We start from the raw sequence: 23,067 nt of genomic DNA, 5'->3' as shown, positions 1-23,067 counted from the left end.
GAGTCTTAGGGGTATTAGATTAGACTAAAGGGGCAGAATGCAAATATATGATAAATTACATTTCAATGTAAATATTTTTTTGTTTTGTTTTCTCTAAAGTCTTTAGTTGTTTGTTTTTTTCTGTTTGAATCTCGTATTTATGAAAATCCCTTTTAGGCTCTTTTTGTAACCTAGAGTTATTTTTCCGAACAGAGACAACTTTAGAAATACAAATGTCTGTGCTTGACTAACAAAACAATAATAAAGGAGGTAGATACACCCGTGTGATGAAACAGCCTTTTGAATCCAGTGTCTACCTTCTTTATAGTATATAAGAGAAATTTCTTTGAGAAAAGATTGGTTTCCTCTCAGAAAGTTTGAGTGAAAACATCCTACTGAGAAACATCTTTACTCAAGACTGGCAGTGAGATGACAAGAAATGAGAAAGCGCTCTCTCAAAAGCCTGTGCTTGATTTAGGGAAGACAGCAGAACATGGTGAGCAAGATAAGCGGAGCAATATGACGGGCCGAGACATGAACGAACAAGAACTGCCCGATGTGTGTGTGTGTGTGTGTGTGTGTGTGTGTGTGTTCACCTGTGGCCTTCTCAGGGTTGTTGCACATGAAGCAAAGCCAGCCCCCCTCCTCTTCGCTGAACCCAAACAGGTCAAAGAAGCGCACCTCCTCCAGCTGGATGTGAAGGTTGTCCAGGTCCTGAAGATGAAAAATGAGAAAACAGGTTTTATATCTATTAGGACCAACCAAATCCAGACCTTTCACATTCATTTCTATACACTAACCCTGATCTTTACCCCAAATGTAACTGTTACCTGTACAGGCCTGACTCTAAACCGAACCCAGAACAGTACTTCTTCTTTTACTGTTCTTTTCGTTTTGGGACCCATAAGAAGCAGTCGGTCCTCACAACTTATCGTTTGTTGGAAAAACGGGCCTTACAAAGTGATAAATGTTAAACACACGCACAGAGTAATATCAGAGCTTCCTCTTTTTTGCTATCAGACCTCCCTAAATAGCCAAGGGAAGTCTGATTGTGGATACAAATAAACCATGTGAGGATAAAACAGACATCTGTGAGGTCAGAACATGTATATTCTGACTGATATTTTCTCCCAGCAGAAACTCCTGGGAGAAAATATTAGTCACTGCCTGGAAATGGAAAAACACAAAGCAGAATATGAAGGAGTGCAGCAAATGTTATTGGTGAGTGAGTTACGTCTGATGAAATTTTATTTTACTGCACTTCCAGGTCACTGAGTTTATACCACATCAATAGAACTTATTATGGAAACTTTAACAAAATAACAGCGTTATGTTCTTAAATGACTTGGATTTATTTTTGAGGATAAGAATCTGGATTGGGCATCCCTAATTGATTCTTCGACAGTCAAAGTAGTACATTCACTGTCCTGCTGATTCCACCGCAGGGCTCTCAAACTGCATTCCTCAACAGCCGACGTCCTCCAGCCTTTTACGGTTCTCAGCTTCAGCGCACCTGGCTCCAATATCAGCTCATTAGAAGAGCGCTGCAGAGCTGACTGGATGCTAGTGATGCAATTCGCCATTTGATTCAAGTGTGTAGGCCAAGCGACACATCTAAGACGCAGGGCTTTGCCCTGGAGGAATGCAGTTTGAGACACTGAGGAGAACAGCTTTGAAGCTGGGATTCAGTTTAATAAAAATTCATCAGAGTTACAAGCAACCAGCATCACGGAAAATCTGGAATATGTTATCTGCAAGATGCCATTCATGACTATGTCATTTCATGATTTTCTCTTTTAGAAAACAGAACAGGAAATAGTTAGGAAAGTAATTTTTTCCATGTTTTCAATATTAAATTAACAAAAAGGCAATTTATTTTTTAAGCCAGACATTTTGTGTTTTCATACTTGTCTACTCTTGCTAATACCTCAAACTCTACTATATAATATTTATTACTTTCCCCTTCATATCAAGAAGTAGAGCACAATTATTATTATTTCAATGACTGAACTTTAAAAGAAAGACGTACACAGACCAAAAGGTTGAAGGTCATGCTCATATTTTATTATGCAAGCTGTCTTCTTTAATGCCAGGAGCGATCCCGATGTAATAACATCAATCATAGAATCAGGATATACATTCCCAGATATACTTTTGGCAAGGAACACAATACCTTGCAACCTCGTTCTTTAAATGGTACGCCTGCAATGCCGAGGCAGGACGTGTGGGAAAAAAAAGATTAATCATAAAGAAGATGTACGGTTTTATAGTGCTTACAAGTTTGAATGAAAAAACAAAAACAAACTTGATTATTGTTTCCAATTTGTAGTAAAAACAATGTGTCAGCCAGAAACTGACCAAGAATGCAAAACTGGAACATAAATTTGCAACAGAACACATTTAGGAATGAATTATTTCACAACAGCAAAATGAGCAAGATGGCACTCATTTACTTCTGAACCCACTACTAGAAAAAAGTTAAGCAACACAGCATGCCGGTCAAATGAAAAGTACATCACTGTATATTTAGAAGAAACTTCAAAGATCCTGCGTGACAATCATTCTGCTGAGCTGTGAAACAACACAGTATTTTTGATTCATCCGGGAAGAAAGATAAATCATTCTAATAAAGACATAAAGAAACAACAAACATAATGTCTCCATTCCCTACGGCACCTAGTCAGCATCTGTCTGCCTCCATCCACTCTTTAACTTTATGTTAAAGAGTGAATGTGTTTATCACCTTGTAAGGCCCGTTTTTCCAACAAACGATAAGTTGTGAGGACCGACTGCTTCTTATAGGTCCCAAAACTTTATCTTCTAAACTTTTTAGAAGATAAAGTTTTTTTATCTTCTAAATAAAGATAAAAAACTTTAAGTACTTCCACAAAATGAGCATGTGCTGCCCTGATTCAGCACAAATACACTTCGATACCATTTATGAACCACATGTCCATGTTTACTTTACATATATGTTTCGGATGCGCACAAATCTTGGAAGTATTTATATGAGAAACAAGCAAAGATGATGAGATCACATAAGTTTATCTGAAACTGTTGAGAGGATCTCAGACGAGAAACAGGCTTCATTTCTGCCTCCTTGGACAATTAGATTTCATAAATGAAAGTCAATGAAAGACACTAAAAGCTTTTTTAAAAGGGCACATGGAGGAATTGCATGTCCCTAAACATCTTTATCTGATCAGCTTGAGCTCACTCTTTATCGCCATGTAACCCACTTTCCACCCATTTTTTCCTCTTCCACAGACAAACAAACCAAGGAAACAGAAGGTCAAACAACACTACCCCTTCTCCCTTCAGTCTCCTCCTATTTCTTTTGGTTTCCATGGCTATATATTATTCTAACTTTATTTATGCTACTTCTTACCTTCATTCCTGTCATTTATTTTTTCCTCTATATTTTCTTGTGCTTAAAGACCTGCAAACAAAAGATCTATTGCAGCTTAATCCACAGTTTTAATTATTACTCTATCTCCATCAGGCCCTCCTTTTTCATGCTTCCTGTCTTCTCCAATCCATCACCAGCTCTCCACCTTGTTGTCTTTACCTCCCTTCATGTTTCTCATTTTGTCTTCCACCAGCTTTCTGTTTTCTCTGGACCATAAAACTGCTTAAAGTAAGTTGTCAGAAGCCAAACATAAGTCCTCTCTTAAATCACAGAAGCTCCATAAAGCTTTGCAGCCTCCCTTTAAATCTCCCTGCTGATACAGATGTAATTGCTAACCTTTTCTGCCTTACATATACATGTCCGACATATGGTTCTGATTGTCTCTCAGGTCCCGGAGAGAAACTGTGGACCTGATTGGGAAGGAAAGATGGAGGGAAAGAGGAAATGCTGCGCATATAAAAAGGTTGTGACCTTCTTCCTTCTTCTCTCTTGTTAAGTCTTGTCTTCTTTTTGGCTGTTTTGCTCCCAGAGAAAGAGGCCACACTAATTTTAAAGAAATAAACAGGGATGTAGCCACAGCCAATTCTTCCACTTCTTTGCACCAAACGTGTTTCTGGTTACCAATCTGTGCCACAAGCTTAAGTTGTTTATCAAAAATTTATCCTGAAGTGCATTTGAGATCAATGTCCTCTTCAGACATTCAATTCTGTTCATCTTGAACAATGCACAGGGACTGCAAGTCGCATAAAAGACCCCCAGCATGATGCGACCACCTCCATGCTGGACATTTGGTACAGCGTCGTCAAGTTTAAAAGGCTCCTCGAGCTAAATAGCTTAAACTTTGCATTGTCTTTGATATGACACTGAAGACATTGCTTTTCTCTGTTCAGTGAAGTTGGACACATGTGTGAGTAACTTCAGGGCCCATAGCCTAAACTAAGCTGGTTGCACCGAAACTGTATGCTTAAAGTGGGAGAAAGGACAGATGTGGTTTCTTTGTAGCTGTAATCATTTAGTAATGACCCCTGACGTTGTGACATTTTCAAAAAGAGCTTCCCACGACCACAGGATAGCAAACGCATAGTAAAATCTACACATATACCGAAACACACGACTTCTCTGTGTGGCTTGACTTTGAGCTGCATGGAGTAACAAACAGACATGATAAAAATGACTGAGAGCGAGGCGAGGACTTGTATCAAGAAATGTCCATTTACCAGAGTCAAAATGTAAATACAAATGACGTTCACACTTTGTGATGATGATATCAGTCCCACTGCTGGGAACACACAGCACACACACACTTTATATGTGTGTCTATATATTTGTTTTTGACACACACATACATGCACATATACAAACATATACATATGGATATATATACGGTGAATATATATATAAATTTACCTTTCTTTGTGGGGTGGATTGTTGTGTCATGGCCATGGAAAAGCTGTGTGATCCTTTCAGCTGCGTCTTCTCCCAAAGAGAAGCTAATCTTTCGACACTTTTGTCTCTGCTGCTCAGAGTGGCACTTGACTTACTCTGTTGAAACCAGATACAAAATTAAACACAGGGAAAAATCTACAGTGCATGAAAATGAGTTTAACTGACCCCTTTTTAAGATGGCGAGTTTTTGTGTCACAACAATGTCAGCTTTATTCTCCAAACTCATGAACACAAACGAGGAAATTCCTTTTTATTAGTTGCTTGTCGCAGTTTGGACCTGTCCATTTTTGTTGCTGAGCCAAACCACACAGTCATGAACGAAAGGTTGCAGAGTCAAAATGTGACTCTAAAAAGTACAAACTTACTGTCACAAGCTGTTAAAGTTTTTTTAAATTTTGTTTTAACTCAAAATCAATTATTTGGGTATTTGTTTAGCTGGATTACACATGCTATAGCACACATTAAATGTACTTTAGTTATCATGCATGCAGAGTGGTGACTTGGTTGAACCTGCAGATGCAACAGCATGATGTGAATCCAAAGGTGAGGCTGTTGGCTGGTCAGGAGGAAACTGGATTTGGCGTACAGGCAGTAGTAGCCCTTCAGGGGACAGGAAAACGAGAGCTTGGCTACGCAGACTCGATTTGAATCTGTTGCAAAAAAACACCAAACGTCAACACCAAATTAAAAAAAATTGCAGCAGATATATATACATTCACAATCTTATTGGTCATGGTAATAAAAAAAAACTTAACTGGAAGAACTGGACAGGAGTATGTAAACATTTGCAGTTATTTTGTATTTAAACATCTTTCTCTTCGTGTTTATACTTCTCTGAACGCTAAACATCAACAGCTCAGCTCGGTAACAGAGTTATGGGAATTATACCCAAGAATTACACCACATCTAAATCATCATAAAAAGTCTTTTCCTTCGACAATCGCCTCCCAAAACATTCGGGGAAAAAGAAAATATTTTGACACTGCCGAGAAATCCTGTGGGCTCATAAAGAAAAATAAAATGAAACAACAGATGGGATCCCGAGTCACATTGTAAGCTAAATAGAAGTTCAATTGATCTAACCAGCTGATGTAACCCTCAACTCAGGTTCTGTGGTCTAATAATGCAACTCATACAGGTCAAACTAATCTTGTTACCTTGACACATAAAACAGGCTGTCAGCACCGTCAGTGAATGTATCCAATCATATTGGTTCACTGATTTCTGCGCTAGAGTATTTTGTCTACAAGTCCTAACATTACACCATCATAACCAAAAGGTTAAAGCAGAGAAAAGACCAAGGGATGGACAGAGTAAGTCCAACAAGCAAGTCCAGATGAAGTTGTCTTTCGCTGTAGCATCATCATGAAACTGTGTGTGACTCATCCTTTCCATTGTTTACATTAAACGCTCAGTGTGATGCAGTTCTGATAAAGCAGCTCTGATAGGAGCTGGGCTGCAAGCCCCGGTGTCGATTGTCATTAATACTAAGAGAATACATTCACAGAAGGAATAAAGAGTGTTTTTAGAGTGCCAGGCTTGACATTTCTTTCTAGATTTCATCAGATTACCAGAGTTCAGAGAAGATTTTATTAGTTTCATTTTCTTTCATGTATGAGAATGCACAAAGTGTTTTGGGTGCTGTTTTACTCTTGACCACTATGAGATACAATGACCAAAATGAACTGATTATAAAATTTACTTCACTCAAATTATCATCGTCTCAGGTTGTCGCGATCATCCATATTTGGGTCTACCTGTGTTTAATGGAATCTACCACTTGCAAATGTTTAAGAACAGAAAAACTGCAACTATGAGTAGAAATGTTTGCCTGGTTGCAAATAGTTAGGTCTTTAATTCTGTATGTGATTTTCATTTCATTCAGGATATCTGCTCTTCGGTCCATCTGTCAAATACCATGTTCTCATAATTTCACTAACATTACACGTTGCGAAGCTGCAGCAAAAACAAACCCCTTCAAAAGCAGAAATAAAAAATATGATGAGCTTGGTTAAAACATGCCAGCCAAGGTTTGATTTATGTGAATCAAATTGATTAGAAAAATGAAAATAAGCAAACGTAATCAAATATAAATGTCTATGAAATATCTGATCCCTAAATATGCGAAAGATGACTGACAACACGTGAAAGCGGATTAGATTTGGATGCAGAGCCGTTTCTCATTTCATTGTTTTATTCATGTGAACCTCTTGAACTCTTTGTTTCTGCTCTGTGTTGGCTGGAGAGTCTGCAGGCACACAGAAACCGCTTCCATATACTCATGCCTGTTCATACTTTGCATTACATTACCTTCATCTGTTTCAACTTAGTGTCACGGGCAATTCTTATGCCACTCACTTCTTACTGGGTGGGTGTTTTTCCACATGTGAGCACCTAATTAAAGACTCTGTTAATCACCCCTGTTTCATTATGTATTCTCTGACAAATTGTCTCTGGCCAGCTTTAAAGCAGCATTACTACACATATTGGCTGATCAGATCAGAGTGAGAGTTTCTAGTATATAAAAGATACACTCAAAATTAGCAGGGGGTTCAGGATGCACACGACCATCCCCTTATAAAAACTGAAATTGTGTACGTGTGCTTCAGATGCCTTCATGAAATTATATTTTGATGTTTACATTTGGAAGACGGCAAGAAAGTAAACATTGGGCATTTTTTTGGGTCCTCTAAAGGTGGATGGGAGACTGAACCCTACAGTTCCTACATGTGGAGGAAAAATCTGGCAAGAACTTTAACAACAAAGAGAAAAAAAACACGACGTGAAGTTTATACAGGCTAAATCAATTATCAATGCTGTCTACAGTGATTTAAGATGCTGCAGGCGGTTCAGCAGCCGTTAGAGGCTTTCTCAATGTAGAGACGAGATTTGGCAGAATGGCTTGTCAGACCAAACCAGTGAACAGCTTGAGGAACAGGAGACGAGCCACTGTGGTTGTTTATGGTTTCCTGACTCATAACTGAGGCGCATGTTTGCTAAATACAATAAACAATATCAAACAACGGTAAATATCAGGTTAAGCTGTTAGGTGTTGTCAGTTTTTCAAGGGTGTAACCCACAAACTCCACTCTATTGTTCAACTCACAAAAGCATTTTCCTTAAAAATGTGGCACTGATTAAACAACTAAAATGCTTTTTGTGCAAAGTTTACATGAAGAAATTCCTCTTTTTAGACATCATACTATAACACTGTTTTAGACTTTATACCAACCAGCAAAAAAACAAAAAACAACTTAGATCACAAGCAAAGTATGTCAGGAAGTTTTAGTGGATTTGAATTAGTAACTTTTTAGGTCTGCAGAACAACCTGAACGCAGAAATCCAGACCTGGTATAGTTGCTATGATTTAGATGTTTCTATTTCCTCCAGTAAATAAAGACTGCTCATAGTTACTCTGTGCTGTAATGTACACATGTTTCAAATCAACGTGAAGCCTTTGAAAAAATCTGTGAATATTGCATATTTCACATTAAGTGTAGACAGATCAAGGTAAAGAGTTGGAGGAAGCCAAACTGCAGGAGGTAGTGCATAAAGGACAAAGATAAACTACAGGGACATCATGTGAGCCTTATCCCTACCTGATGTGGTCATACATAGTAAATGGAAACAGATCTCAGAGAGGCAAGAGGTGTCTCAACAAACAAGATAGAAAATAATTGGGGGATCAAGACTCATGAGAAATACATCTGTCTATTTGGATCTAAAGTGCAACTAATCAGCCAAGAGTTGGAGGAGAAACTCAGGTGTTTTCATAACACACCATTAGTCAACACCTGTCACCACATGTAACTATCAACTCTTTTAGTTTCAGGACGTTACGTAAAATCTCCACTGTCCCCTTTCTGGCAAATCTTCGCACCATCATTTTTATACTTACTGCACCACAGTTTATTCTAGTACTTGAGCTCATTCCAGTTCTGTAGTACTTCATGGAAAACGATGTACAATGCAATCTTAAACCAGTGGTGTCCAGAGTCAATCCCCAAGGGTTGGTAAGTTTTATTTGTTTTCCCGGTTCAACACATCTGACTCAAATGATGGTTCGTTAGCAGACCTCCACTGAAGTTTACAATATGAGAGGAGCTAGTTGGACCATTTACTTGAGCTGTGAAGATTCAATCAACAGAGAGATCTAAAACTGGCAGGACAAATCTCAAATTATTTTATTAGGATTTAATGTGATTTTCCATTCCAATGGAGAAGCATAATTATCTAGAGGGAGACGAATAAAAATCTAAATGAAAGCACAATCCAGTGCCACTGATCGTTCACTAAAATGCATGTGTTCTGTGAACATATCGTGGGTTAGTTGTGTAATTTTAATGAACAGACGGCATCATGAAGATCAATAAATCAACAAAGTTGTTGAGAAGTTTAGAGAGGAGTTAGGCTACTTAGCAATGGCAACAATCCAAACCAGAAATATTTACTCTAAATAAAGGCAAATATGCAACATTTCCGACTCTCTTACTTGTAAAAGAAAAGAAATGAAAAATCTTTCAGCTTCGTTCACCTTCATAATAATGCATCCCTTTTTCTTGGTCTGTAAAATAAAATCTCTAGAAAATAAATCTTGTGGTAAAGCTTAAGCTTCATCAATATTTTTGCGGCACATGGCACTTAAAGGTCTGGTTGTAGAAAACCTGTTAGGAATCACTCACTTTACCTTCAATCACACACTGCTCTGGGACCGGGATCCGCTTCACCATGTCTTTGCAGAACTCCCTGATCGTCTCCATATTGTCTCTTAAATGGATGAAGAGTCTGTCAGTTTGCTCCAGTTCTGCTCCCTCTCCGTCCACATCTTTAATCTCAGCTTTTTCCACCTCCTTTTTTTCCACCGTGACAGACAGGGAGTTGTCACTTGTCAGCGTCTTTTCTGCCGGTGAGACTTCGCGGCTGTCTGAGGGCCGATTGGACTGAGCATCGGAAGCGCAGCTCTCTGTGGTCGGCTCTACAGCTTCGCTGTCCTCTCCTGTATCTGAGCTGATGGACCGTGAACGCACAATATGAAGAGCCAGGCTCTTTGATCTGTTGAAGGTCAGAAAATTAAATAAATGAAGAAAATATCAAACTTAAATTACTTAAACTTAAACTATTATCTTTGTTTTAACAAAGGTCTCCTGTAATCATAACGTTAAGCAATTCCACCTGTAACATGACCTTTGTTGTAACATTTTTAGTGGCCATACTGTTTGAAAATGAGATTTGATCAGATATAGATGTGTTAATTCTCTTTCCCGTTTAATATTTTAGTTGCTGCAACTAATTCCTCCAGAGAAATACATGTTTCATTATGGTGCCTTCTAAGAACATTGTTCCATTCACCAAGTTAAACAAATGATTTGATGCACCATCAGAAACTGACCTGTTGAATCTCATCTCCCGTTTCTCCTCCCTGACGCCTTGGCTCAGGCTGTGGCGTCTCTGCTGCGAAGGAGACTCCTCCCCTTCCTCCTCTGTCGTTCCCACATTTTGCGTTTTCTCGTCAACATTCTGGACTTTTACCTGCAGTCGCTGCTCAGATGATGTCCCTCCTCCTCGACCAGCAGGAAGACTTCCACCTGAAGATGCACATGCCTCTTCCACCCTTCAAGAGATTTAGATTGTTCATTTCTGATTGTCAAAATATTCGGGTCCATTCCTGACAGTTTCTTTGATTTGATATTTAATTTTTTACTTCTAGGTGCCGCATTATTGTGTGTATTTTGTAACTCAAGATTATTTTTGAGTTACAAAAAGCTGACTTATTACAGTTTTGTGTGGTTTTCAAATCTTTAAATCTTTGTTAACCTGCACACATCAAACATTTTTCCAGCTTTGGATGCGCAGCAAACACCGAACGAAGAAAAATCAGTGTACAGAACCACCCGCATTCAGACTTATTGATAAAATTGTCACAGAAATGATCTGATTAGTGCAGACAGACTACAGTCTAAGTTAATAAGATTCAGTGTTTGCTTGCCGTCGTTTTCACATCATTTCCAACCTGCAGTGAAGGGAGGTTTTATCCTCCAGTCGTCTTTCCAACACTCTGGCTATGGCAGTGAATGAGTTGCTCATTCTGTAGATGTCTTTCCCACAGCCTCCCAGTAACGATGGGTATCTGTCAGTCAGAGCTCTGATCTCCTGCAGCAAGGTGTGGTGAAAGCTGTGCTCCATACTGCCCAGGAGGGACACCAGGTAGACCAATGAGCTGTGGGCGTGGGTCTGGAGGAAGGGGGCAACAGAAATCAGCAAGCGTACAGTTTGGTAGCAAACATACAAATGTTTAAAGTAGGTACATTAGAGGAAGAAAAACTAATAACTGAATTAATAACAAGATCGGTTTTATAACATCCAGTGTCACAGCTTGGGAATTTATAGAGAAACAAGAAATCTCTCTTGCTAAATAGGTGATTTTAAATGTGATTAGTTTTGCACTTCCAGCCAGGTTGGAGGTCGGCCCTGCTCTCTGCTCTTTTCTTCCTAAATTATGACAAACTATAATAAACACAAGCTCATGCAGCAAGCTCTCTGCAAGCTGAGAAAGTATAAACTCCTTCATTGTCCAAATGTGATTTCTTAGCAAGGGGTCTTTGTAATAATATTCATATTTCATCATCCTCTGTGTGCTATTGTTTATCTCCTGTTCAACCCGCCCAGTGCTGACGCAAAGCGGCTTCTGGCTTCGTCAATTCAAGGGACGGTTGTTCACACCTGTCTGAGAAAGTTTGATATTTGAATCGCAGACACTTGATTTTCTTCCAGCCCAAAAGCTAACCAAGACTGAAATCACAGTAATCAGAACAGATGCGAGAAACACAACAGTTCTCTCTCAGGTCAAAGCATTCATATGGTGACACAAATGAAACCTTTTCTTGAAAAAAAAACCACAATGAAACCTATTAAACAACTTTTCTTTTTTTTTTTTCTAAATAAGGCCAGATATGAAAACAGAGCCAAAATCTGCTTACATATTTTAAAACACAGAGTAATGAGTTGAGAAGGACGAAGCTACATCTGGCACCTTTCATAAGCACTCTCCACAGAGCCATAAATGTATTCACTGATCCTAAGAAGAGTAGAATATGTAGAACTTGACCTTAGACTTTGGTAATGTGCCACAAGGATTTGCAAGAGTTTAGCCCATAAATGAGTCAGAAGCTCGCCTGCAGCTCAGGCTGGAGGTAAAAAGAATAGAAGGATTTCTATTCACACAGATTGCAGTTTGATTTTCGTTTAAAACAAAACCATATTGCTTTAAACAAAACATCAATACATGTGTATTATGCTAGGCCTCCATCGTAACACAGCAAATGATTCGCTGTATAATTATTTAGAAGCACTTGGCAAGGAATCAGCATCCTAAGCATCCGCTTAGTTTCGGCTAAATTCTTATGCAAGAGATCACTAATCAGTGTAAACAGCTTTTTAATTATAAGTTTCTAAACATTGTGGCAGCACAACAAGGGTCAAATTATAATATCAACTATCTTGTCTCAAGAGGACACTCAGGGAAAATACTTAATATTACCCTGACATGAGGATTTTAGCCTGAAACTAAGACCAAACCAGTGACGATGTGTTTGGAGCAAAAAGAACTAGAAATGCAGCATGATTAAAGTCATCTGCAAAGCATTTTATCTCTCTGGAGAGCTTCTGAACTGGACATACTGTTAAAGGAAATCTGCATTGATTGAATGATTGAATTGAAATAATTTGTTTATAAGTGCCTCAAGGCTGCATTTGTTGTAAAATGGCTTTTTATAAACTGTACTGAATTTAAATGAATGTATCCATCGTAGACAAACTTTTTTGTGTCAACATTTGTGTCAACTCTATCTATTATTATTGTGTTTTTCAGGCATGTGCTCAGCTGTGAACCAAATAATCCAATCTTTATAAAGTATTAGGTTAAGGAACAGGAATGAATCCTATATTTTGTGTGAGTTATAGTGTTTGGTTCATTAACGTTTTAGTTTTTTCCTAATCCCGTCCAAACAGGATTTTTTTAGGTTTCATAGACATTTTTCATGTAGTAGATGTGCTCTATGGGAATATTTTAAAAATGTAACCAGATATTCCTCTGAACAAAATATAAATCTTTCAGATTCGTGAGGGATTTCAGAGAGTGAAAAATAATCCTCCTTTCAGTAAAAGTGAAACATAATCATCCCCTTAAGAAACCTTGACATCATATTAAAACAGAACTTATAACTTACTTCTGGGATGTTTTGCTATTGTCTTCTGGGAAAAGTTCAGTATTGGCAACAGGGGGAATTATTTATCAGATTATGGACACTTTTATAGAGAAAGCTACTTAAAAATAATTTAATTCATTGGCACAATCCACTGCTGGTCAGTTTGTTGGACACTGCACAGACACTCAAGTGTGGATCAAAGCTAATTATTGTTAAAAAAAAAAAAAGAATCTTCATTTAAAGTTTGCCGCAAGTGGACAGTGAAGATGCTGAAGAAGAGGTCAGATGGTATCAGTACTGAACTTTCTGGTCTACATATAAAACAATATACGTGGCAGAAAAAAACCCTCCACATGACGCCATCCCTTCTGCAGAACATTATGGGATGCAGAGGTGATGTTTTATCAAAATAGGAATCTATGGTAATATTTGAACATTTAATATCTGCAGCTCAATCTGAACTCGTTAAAAAAAAAAAGACTGGTAAGTCATGGATCAAAAGCACATATTTACCTTATGAAGAGAAAGACATTCAAATTTTCTGGGTCAGTTGTTTTCTGTTGTCTTGGTTTGCATATATAGTCCTTGATGTAGCCAGATTTAAGGAATAGGTAAATCCAAATCTGCTTTTGAGTGACCATTACTGGATATTTCTGGTTCTACTTATTTAAAAACAAAAATGAAATGAACAAACTACTTTGTGTTCGACACAGACCTTTCAGTTTTAGAAAAAGCTCAATTTAATTAAATTTTTTTGAAGTCTACATAACACAAAAATACAAAATCATTCGGAGAGGAAAAGAATTACACATCCCAAATGTCTAAATGCAAATGCTAACCATACATATATTTATTTGAATACCATTTATAAACCATCAAAAGTCAGTCAGAATTACAAACAACGATCCTTCGTTATATCCAAATTGCTTGCAAGTAACTGTGGTCCAAAAGTCAAACATGAAAAATAGAACGCTCATATCGGCTTATTTGCACACCAAATAAGCAGACATGGTTTTATATTCATTAAAAATACTGCTAATTCAATTATTAAAATTGTAATAAATGTACCTTGACGCTTAACGAAAACTTGGCAAAAACTGAGCAACACGATAAGTTACTGAAAGCTTTAAAATAAGCACATGTTCTCACCAACCCCTTCAACAGCATGGAAGAATTATCACTATTATTATAATCAGATGGCATATTTATTTCAAAAACTGTTGGACTGGACTTTTTGCAGTGTATAGTGTTTCCTTCACTAGTGATATATTCTGATCTAACAAGCAATAGAGCCACACACAGAATCAAGCCTGAGCTCCCTTCGAGGGGGTCGAGGAAGAAAGGGAAACAGTTGTGCAATCGAGAGCGAGTTCATCCCGCATGCATGTGTTCTTTTAAACGTGTGTTTATGAGTGCGCATGCATGCAGGGCACAGGAGGCATTCCCCACTGCCATCACCAAGAGGCCTCTGCAGGAGCATTTTCAGAAAACAAGCGTTATTTTCCAAATAGTTCTAAGGTGAAGAAAGGCAGGACACCGTGGTCTGAAAAACCCTTGTGTGCGGGTGTGTGTGAGTGGGCGCGGGTGCATTTGAGGGTGTGACGAAGTTGGGTTGGCAGGCTGCTTGACAAGAAAAGTGAGCAGGAGGCAGCTTTTAAAGGAAATGTTGCCCTGGAGAGGTCTGTGCATGTGTTTACAGGATCTGCAAAAATACCTTGCGATGTGTATGTGGACAGAAAATATCTCATCTGCAGAGTAATATGTATTCCCCTGTGGCTAATTGTCCCAAATCACATTTAAGCTGCGCTAACTAAACCTGAGAGAGGAGAGAAAGGGGAACCCTGAGACCTGAATGCCATTCTTCTTCCTGAGACAGTTATTTTTTTATCCAGAGGAAAACCTTCCCTGACATAACTGTATGGTGATTGATTAAGTGCTAAACTTGCCTTTACAGAAATGAGCCAAACATTTGAAAAGATTAACTCATGTCACACAGGAGATCCTAATCTTAGCCCTCACAACAAATGAGAGCAAACATAGACAAGTGGAAAAATACTGTTCCTGAAATTTAGTATGTGATTTTAACCTTTTCTGAACTCTGTTCTGTAACAGAACAGAGTAAAAATAAGACAGTAACAGGACATGGTGATTTACTTTATCAGATGCAGTAAATACAGGTGTTTTGACGGGGGAGAACTTTTGTCTCATTGACGCCATTTTTGACCTGTGACCTCCTCATGATTGAATCATGACCTCTAACCTGGATAACAGTTTCTGATCTGTCAAAGGCCTGAGTCTGTGTTTGTTCAGGAAACTTTCATTGACCACAAAGTCAGGTCGTAAACCTTCAGATCTGCCATGTGCACTGTGAAATGTTGAGTTTCACACTTGGCAGCATAACACAGAAGAAGCCATATGATTGTGCATGACATTCTTCCCCCCTTATTCAATTAATAACTGTTTGTGGTGAGTGCTTTCCTTTTTTAAATGGTGCCTGGAATATATATTTATGAGGTTGCAAAAATATATATATATTTATGTTGATAAACCAACCCAGATCCTACAGAACTTTGGAGAACACCCTTCTCTGCAGTTTCAGCTAACGGTCTTTGGCATTAGTTTTGACATCTAGGGATAATAAGATTTGCCCTTTATTCTTTCCAAAAGCTAATTTGTCTTGGCCGGAAAATGTCTGAAAAAATAAATTTTTACGCCCTGCAGCACAGTCTCAGTCCAAGGGGTTCGGAAGACCTATTCTTTTAGCGTTGGTGTATGCTTAACTCTATTCATCGACTGTGACCAGTTTTCCCTTTGAAAGATAAAAATTCCCACAGCTTCATGCTGTCACCCCCATGCATCACTAATAATGTGGACGGTGTGTGCATGTCCAGTGTCTTCCACCGCACAAAGCATTTTCCATGAAAGCAAGAAAGTTCAAATTTGATCTGACGCTTCTCCCATTTGTGTATTGTATTCCCTATGCTGCTTTTTACAAACTGCAAACAGGATGTCTTACAACTTTCTTTGAACTTTCTTACTAGACCCAAATTAATGCTCATCTAAAGCTGTACCAGAGTAAGTCTACATGGACATTTCACTGGTAACATCACTGTTTTACTGAAGACATGCCTGAACATCTTGTAGTATTGTGAAACACGGGAAAAATTTGTACTCAATTAGTTCTAGCAACTCTCTTTTTTTCTTCTGAATGGATGGTTTTTGTTTCTCCTTTTCTTAAGCATGAGTCCCTCATGTAAAAGACCTGCATGCTCTCCATTCTGTATCTCCTTTATCAATTTAACATTTTGATTGTGTCTCTGTGTGTATTACCTCACTCAGGATGCCAACGGCACCATGGATTTTGGCTACATGACTGAGAAAAGCAGCAGACTGCTGTCCCACCATCCTTAGTGCTGGTAAAAAGCTGACCAGTGACGAAGGGCTGGCCTTGGAAACATCCACAAGAGCTCCCAACAAAGCCTCAGTCAGAGTGGGCTCACTCAGGTAATTGACCAGTGTGGGCACATGTGTGCTCAGCATCTGCAGGGATTAGGAGAAACAAAGCCCAAAAAAATTACAAGAAATATATATCATTAATTCATGACTCAGCTTCAGCGCTCTGTACTCATAAAGCAAACACAAATTCTGAGCTCTAGCTCTTTCATCTGAAATATAGAGGGCGGAGTGCTGATAGGACTTTCTGAGCAAACTGAATAAATGAAGAGTTCCTACTCATTATCTGAGCTGATCACACTGGGAGGCACTAGACTGAAAGCCCACTATTGTCTACTCTGTTGCTGCTCCATAATGAGTCACGTTTTCTAAGAAATAGACTAAATCCAACAACAATTTGTCCCTCAAAAAGACAGAGGACAACAACTAAAAATGTATCCCATATGAGGTATGTATCATTTTTAACATTGCCAGGACATCACTTCCAGTAAGTGGCATTATAATGCAGAACATTTCACAAGTACTGTGGCAGACGCAGCAACAATCCAATTGCCAATTTTTCCTGAGCATGTTGCGTGTGTGTGAAGTGAGAAAAGAGAGAGGATAAGAATAACTCCAGATGGTCGATGTTTCTCCTCTGAATAAAACTGTGCGTGTTTTACTACTGCATGCTCTGTTGCTGGTATGTGGTATTCCCCTCCTGTTGGATCACAATGGCTGTGCTCCAACATATGCAGGATAAAAGGTATCCTTGCAGCGCTCAATTTTATGAGCTCCATTTAGCTTTCTAGGGGATTGTTCTCAATGCAGCAAACAGAACAGCTAAATGGTCAACAATCTGATTAGGTTTGATTAATAGGAGTAATTGTTTAAAATATACATAAGATAAAATAATAAACTCATTACAGTAAGTTCTGCTGTTCACACCAAGAACAATATTGGTATGAAAATCCATAATATTGAGAAATAATGTTCTGAAGGCTGAGTGGCCAAGTGTAGTCTTTAAGTGCCAGAGGCATTTAGTCCTCATAGTGGACATGACAGCAAGTAGATCGTCAACTTACTGTCATTCACTCTGTGTGACACAGCGCCTCCAGTGGTGAGGCATTGCACTGCCTCACCGCATATTTCTCCCATGTATTTCAACAAGCAGCGTTGATACATTTTGACCATAAAAGTTATATTATCGGTAAAAGAGAAAGACAATTTATAGAAAAGTCAAGACAAACGGATTCTCCTTTTCAGGCGGATCTGTCCCTCTGTTCCATTCAGTTTATATCATTTAGTCTCCCGTTGTAAACTCCCACATGTCCAGTAACACCAAACAATCTTGTCTTCTGAAATAAATACAAACAAGGACTTACCAGTGGATGCTGCTCTGCAACCATCTGAATAAGCCTGATCAGGTGTTGTTGCTCAGGTGTCTCCAGCTGGAGCATCATTGCTGTAAGGCTGCCCAGGTGACGGTGGATAGTGTGTGGCTGTTTGGGGTAAACTGATGGCAGCACACGTAGCATCATGTGGTTACCTGTAACACACGAAGAGGAAACAATAACTACACCAGCGTACTTTGCACAAAGAGCGGAAATACTGCCAAAGGAAAAGTTTTGTATAGAAGTTGTCCTGGTTTGAATAGAAAAGGTCTCATCCTTATTCAATGTTTTGTTTTGTTTTATGCAGAAACACATATGTTGCATTTTGCTAATTTTTTAGTTTCACTTTTTCTGTTGGCATGAATGGGACAAGGGTATTTAAGAAGATGACTAAATGAGTTTGTAAACAGTGCAGTCATTGCCTCTGAAAGAAGCAAAAGGATACTTTGAAAAGAATATGGTGAGATGATTTTTTAAATATCATTGTTAAGACATAATTCCATCAATTCAATTAATGAAATGACTGCTGTGCTCTTTCTCCTTGGGAAATCTTACTGCTTTCTTTCAGTAATAAGAACAAAAATATTTCTGCCAACGTTTCACAAAGCTCAGGTTTGAGGATTGTGTTGCTGTTACCCGTCAACCGATTTTCCCAACTGAGTTGCAGATCTTTGCAACTCCTCCAGAATTACCAAGGCCATCTTGGGTATATTCCAATGGCCTGAATACAATGCCAGGCACTGTGTAATGTGTTGATCACCATGACTATCAAAATAAAAAACAGGCCACAGGAAGAAAAAAAAAATTCACCTCTAACTTTCTTGTTTATTGCAGTCACAAGACATATGATTCCCAGCTATGAAATAATATCCACTGTTTAGAAATAATCATTTTCCCATTTTATTGTGTTGAATCCAGTCAAGTTGACACATGATCAGACATGAAGGCCTTTGCAAAGTGGCTTACAGGCCTGCAAAAACCACAGGATTACACAATAGCCTCCATGTGACAATAAAACATCTTTAAATGATCCACTTCACTAAACAAAAACTCTTTTTTTCAAATAAAGGGGGAATTATTGGTGATTTTCAGGCTTTTTATACAATAACTCTGGTATAATAGAAAGGCACGCCACAAGTAATACTTCACATTCGATGTTTAAATGTAGTCGGATTGTGTGTCAAATACAGAATGTAGGAGAAAATGAATGAAGTCCTAAAATTAAGTTTTAAAAAAAGTAGAGCACGGTAGTTTTTATAAAACTGACTCCTTTTATAGGCAATAGGGAGTTGATGAGTATTTATGTGATGGTACAAATATGGTGGAAAATTTCAACTGGTTTTATAGTTACAAAGGCTAACAGAAGATTTATTGGAGTTTATTAAAAGAGAATTAATTCATGCAAGAACAAACCATACAAGCTCCATACCTAAAGGCCCTGATAGGATCAATATTTGGGCCTGAGAGGTTCAAGTTTACCACTGAGCTATCATTTTGCTCAGTAATAAATTAAAGCAACTGGCACTGGGAAGTTGAACAATTAATAAGACATTCAGAAGTTGTGTGCTCAATTTGTAATTAAGATGCAATGTAACATGACTAAAAAGGATGAATATTTTTCTGCTGCAATGTGTTGCTCAATGCCATAGATTCAGAGACTCTCTGTCGTCAACAGATGACCAAGGTTTGAGTCATAACCTGTTTCAAGTTTTCCGTCTCTATTTCCTGTGAGATATGGACACTAATGCCAAAAAATATGTAAAAGGACAAAGTTATCCATAACACACTACGTCTCATTGTCCTTCAATAAGAAAGTCTCTCTCATTGCGGCGTGTTTGTGCAAAATATCACAAACACAATTCAACACAAATAATCTTAAAAGACGACATGTACAGTACAGAGAAAGCAGGTCGTAACCATAAAGCTTCAGTTAAAAGACTAAAATATCTGTTCAAAGGTACATTAAAAGACAGGAGACAAGAGTCTGCATGAAATATTTACAGCCCTGAAACTGTATCTCATATACATTAAGAACAACCTGGTCAGACTAAAACGACCCAAACAAATTCAACTTCTCATTACAGATCCTGCCTAAATCTCTTTCCGTCTAAAACAGTAGCATCACACAATGTAGGAAACAATAAGTCAAACCAGAACATGCAGAGATGATAAAGGCATTAAGGAATTTGATTCCAGACCATAAACACAATCAAACATTCAGTTTAATGTTTGACATTTCTGCTTCAATCTCTGGATGCAATCCAAGAGCCAGAGCGCTAAAAATTACTTGGAAAACTATTTCCAGGTGAACAGTATATGTGGTCTTGTGGAAAAAAAATCACTTGCCTTAACACAGAACTTTCCCTTTTTGCATTTTTGTCCCACTTAAATGTTTCAGATGACCAAACTGATGTTAATATCAGACAATGATAACCTGAGAAAGAGCAAAAAGCAGCTTTATGTGATGATTTTGTAAAAGATAGACATGAATAAAACCAACCAGGAAATGATGTGAAAATACAGATTATTTGTTTATTAATCTGTGAATTGCATGACATGTAGAATAAAGAAATCCCTTAAAAAGAACTGACCAAATGGCTAGGGAATCTCAAAATGCTACACATCATGCCTCAGTATAAAAAATTAACAATAAAAGAGAGGAATTGACATCTATAAATCTGAACCCCCCAACCCCCAAAAGAACCCAGAAAACCAAAAGGAGTAGCCAGCTTACCAAAATTACTACATCGACAATTTATCTACAAGGTTTCAAAACAACCCAGAATGACATGAAAAGCACTGGAAGTTTTTCTTGCCTCGGTTACCGTAAGTTCAGTGTTTATAAATCAACAATAACAAAGAGATTGGATTAAAATGAATCCATCAGTGAGTTCAAAAACAAAAAAAAATCCCATTGTTGACTAAAGAGAGCACAAAGGCCTGGCTCACATATCCCAAATAAATATCTTGATCATGCCTCTTTTGGGAGAATATTCTGTGGATTTGTAAGTGAAATGTGGAAGTTTTAGAAGCCATGCGTCCCATTAAAACTGGAGTGCATTTAACACAGTTCTTAGGTTTTGGAGGGTCTTTTTTTTTTTCTTTTTCTTCAAAAAGTCAGGCTGTTTTGGACAACTTTTATCACTTAGTAAAAAGGTCTTGGGATGAATTTATGGAGCTCCTTTCCAGTCAAACTGACCATTCACAGTGCTTTATGCACAGAGTAACTCTTTCACCAACCAGCTTGAACTTTCACCAACATGACTGTAACCCCGTCCCATCCTTAATGAGTTTTCCTTATCATCACGAGCCTCCAGTTTTCAGACCATGACAAATACCACATTACACAGTTCCTACTTCCGCTGACTCAGCACTTGCTCTCAGGTGGCGATACAGTCAGAGGGATCCGATTTAGAAAAAAATAAAAATAACATATTTGTGAAATGTAAAAATAAAGTGTTTTGCTTTGTTTAGTTTTGTTTATTAAATAAAGACAAAATCCGAAGAGATATTTTTTTTTTGCTTACGCGCTTATGATCAGTTTTAGTTGGATTAACCGTCTCTTCAAGTGGCAGTTATATGGCAATAAAAGATAAATATTTATACAAGTCAATCACACACTGAATTCACAGCAAATAGACCTGTTTCTTCTCTGCCTTTAAGCGTGTAACATCTGTTTGCCTTCTGCTCTACCTCCCTGTGATAAAACCTAAGTAACCTCACTGGCTGAGGCTCGACTTAAATGTTAATGTTTAAAATCAATCATTCTTACCCCCTATGAACGTTTCTCTTCAAAGTTTAGTCAAAAATGTCCATTTCCTTCACTTTTTTGGCTTTATTTTTTTGCATGTTACAATGCCAGAATTCGTCTATTATTATAAAAAAATTCTTACTGCAGAAACTTGATTGATTTCTTGCAAAATCCCACAAATAGGAACAGTATTGTTGTTTGATCCTCCTGCTTCAATGTGGAACCAATTGAAAAAGTCAAATCCACACTCAGATTTTCCTGCTTGCTTCTTTGTTTTAGGGTAACGACAAAGATGCCCAATCTCTTCTGGTCTTGGTTATACACTTTCATATTTTCCAAGCTGAGGTTTTGGGCAGAAAGTGTAAACACGTTCTCAAAAAAAAAAAAAAAAGATTTTATTGCAAAAGCTAGAATATTGTCTATCTTTGAAATAGGTTGTATTGTAAAAATGATAAAATTTTAGTGCTGCTCTTTGGCTGCACTGGGGAAAAACCCCAAGCAGAGTATCGCCATGGTAAAACACCAAACTCCATCTGAGCAGAACAAATTTATCTTAATCTCATTTCTGCAAAGAATCTGAACACAATATTCATCAGTTCTCCTCAAAAGCTGTTGAGCTAAACCTATTCGTGCCCCTGAGCAGAAAAAATTCATTAAAGCTGAATCATGTGGTGCCCTTCAAACTAAAATCTGTGCATAGACATAGAGAGTCAATCTGTTGCATCACAACATGTTTGAGGCAACATTTTTGTCACCTTTGCTAGTTGCTTCATCATCAGGGTCACTGCTGTGAAAATGTTTCACAAATTTATTGTTTATGCAGTGTCACCATCTGTAGACGTCATGTCATTATTGCCTAATAACTGTTGGCTAATAATGCAACTATCGTAAAATCAGATTGTCTGTACCTGCATTTCATTTGGTCAAATGTACTGCTTCATCTGAAACAAAGAGCTACAAAGGGTGAAAGAAGTTAAAAAAAAAGCAGTTCATTATTAATTTAATTCTATTTAGTTTAGTTTATCAATACAGTTTCAATTCACAAAGTTTTTTCAGCACACTACAAAAAACGGTCATGTTATGCAAATCAATTCTAGTGACCAAATAATACAGTAAAGTTCAGTTTGTTGCTCAAATTAATTAAGAACTTTTCATTTAAGGAACCCAGCAGATTGCATTGAATCATTGACCGACAGCATTCACTCCACCTGGACGAGCATTTAGCTAATCTTTTTTTGTGTGTAGACTTTGATACAAAGTATAAATCCCACCATAAACCTGTGACAGAGGATAAGAGAGGACGAAGGAGAATGGATGATCTCTAGGAACAAATGGTCAGAGATCTCTCTCTGGAAATGTGTGCAGCAGTATATTAGTGCAACTGGAAGCATTAAATTTCTTTAAAGCTTCTTTAAAGATTAATCTTATAAAAACTACAGCAAACCCAAAACA

At 37.9% G+C, this 23,067-nt stretch overlaps 1 protein-coding gene across 2 annotated transcripts in view; it reads right to left on the bottom strand.

Moving 5' to 3' along the window:
• Positions 1-23,067, bottom strand: part of veph1 (ventricular zone expressed PH domain-containing 1) — a 60,057-nt gene that overhangs the window by 9,630 nt on the left and 27,360 nt on the right. For both annotated transcript variants that reach the window (XM_055027706.1, XM_055027707.1), the window contains 8 exons: positions 17,856-18,019; positions 16,369-16,578; positions 10,845-11,065; positions 10,224-10,445; positions 9,522-9,886; positions 5,345-5,484; positions 4,796-4,930; positions 576-693 (listed from right to left, as the gene is read on the bottom strand). In XM_055027706.1, the coding sequence (XP_054883681.1) occupies positions 576-693; positions 4,796-4,930; positions 5,345-5,484; positions 9,522-9,886; positions 10,224-10,445; positions 10,845-11,065; positions 16,369-16,578; positions 17,856-18,019 (1,575 nt within the window). The remainder of the gene's footprint in view (positions 1-575; positions 694-4,795; positions 4,931-5,344; positions 5,485-9,521; positions 9,887-10,223; positions 10,446-10,844; positions 11,066-16,368; positions 16,579-17,855; positions 18,020-23,067) is intronic.

Source organism: Poeciliopsis prolifica, unplaced genomic scaffold, assembly GCF_027474105.1.
Source record: "Poeciliopsis prolifica strain line A6 unplaced genomic scaffold, Auburn_PproV2 SCAFFOLD004, whole genome shotgun sequence".
Lineage (NCBI taxonomy): Eukaryota > Metazoa > Chordata > Actinopteri > Cyprinodontiformes > Poeciliidae > Poeciliopsis > Poeciliopsis prolifica.
The sequence above is the reverse complement of the archived record's forward strand: the minus strand, read 5'-3'. Positions and strand labels throughout refer to the sequence as shown.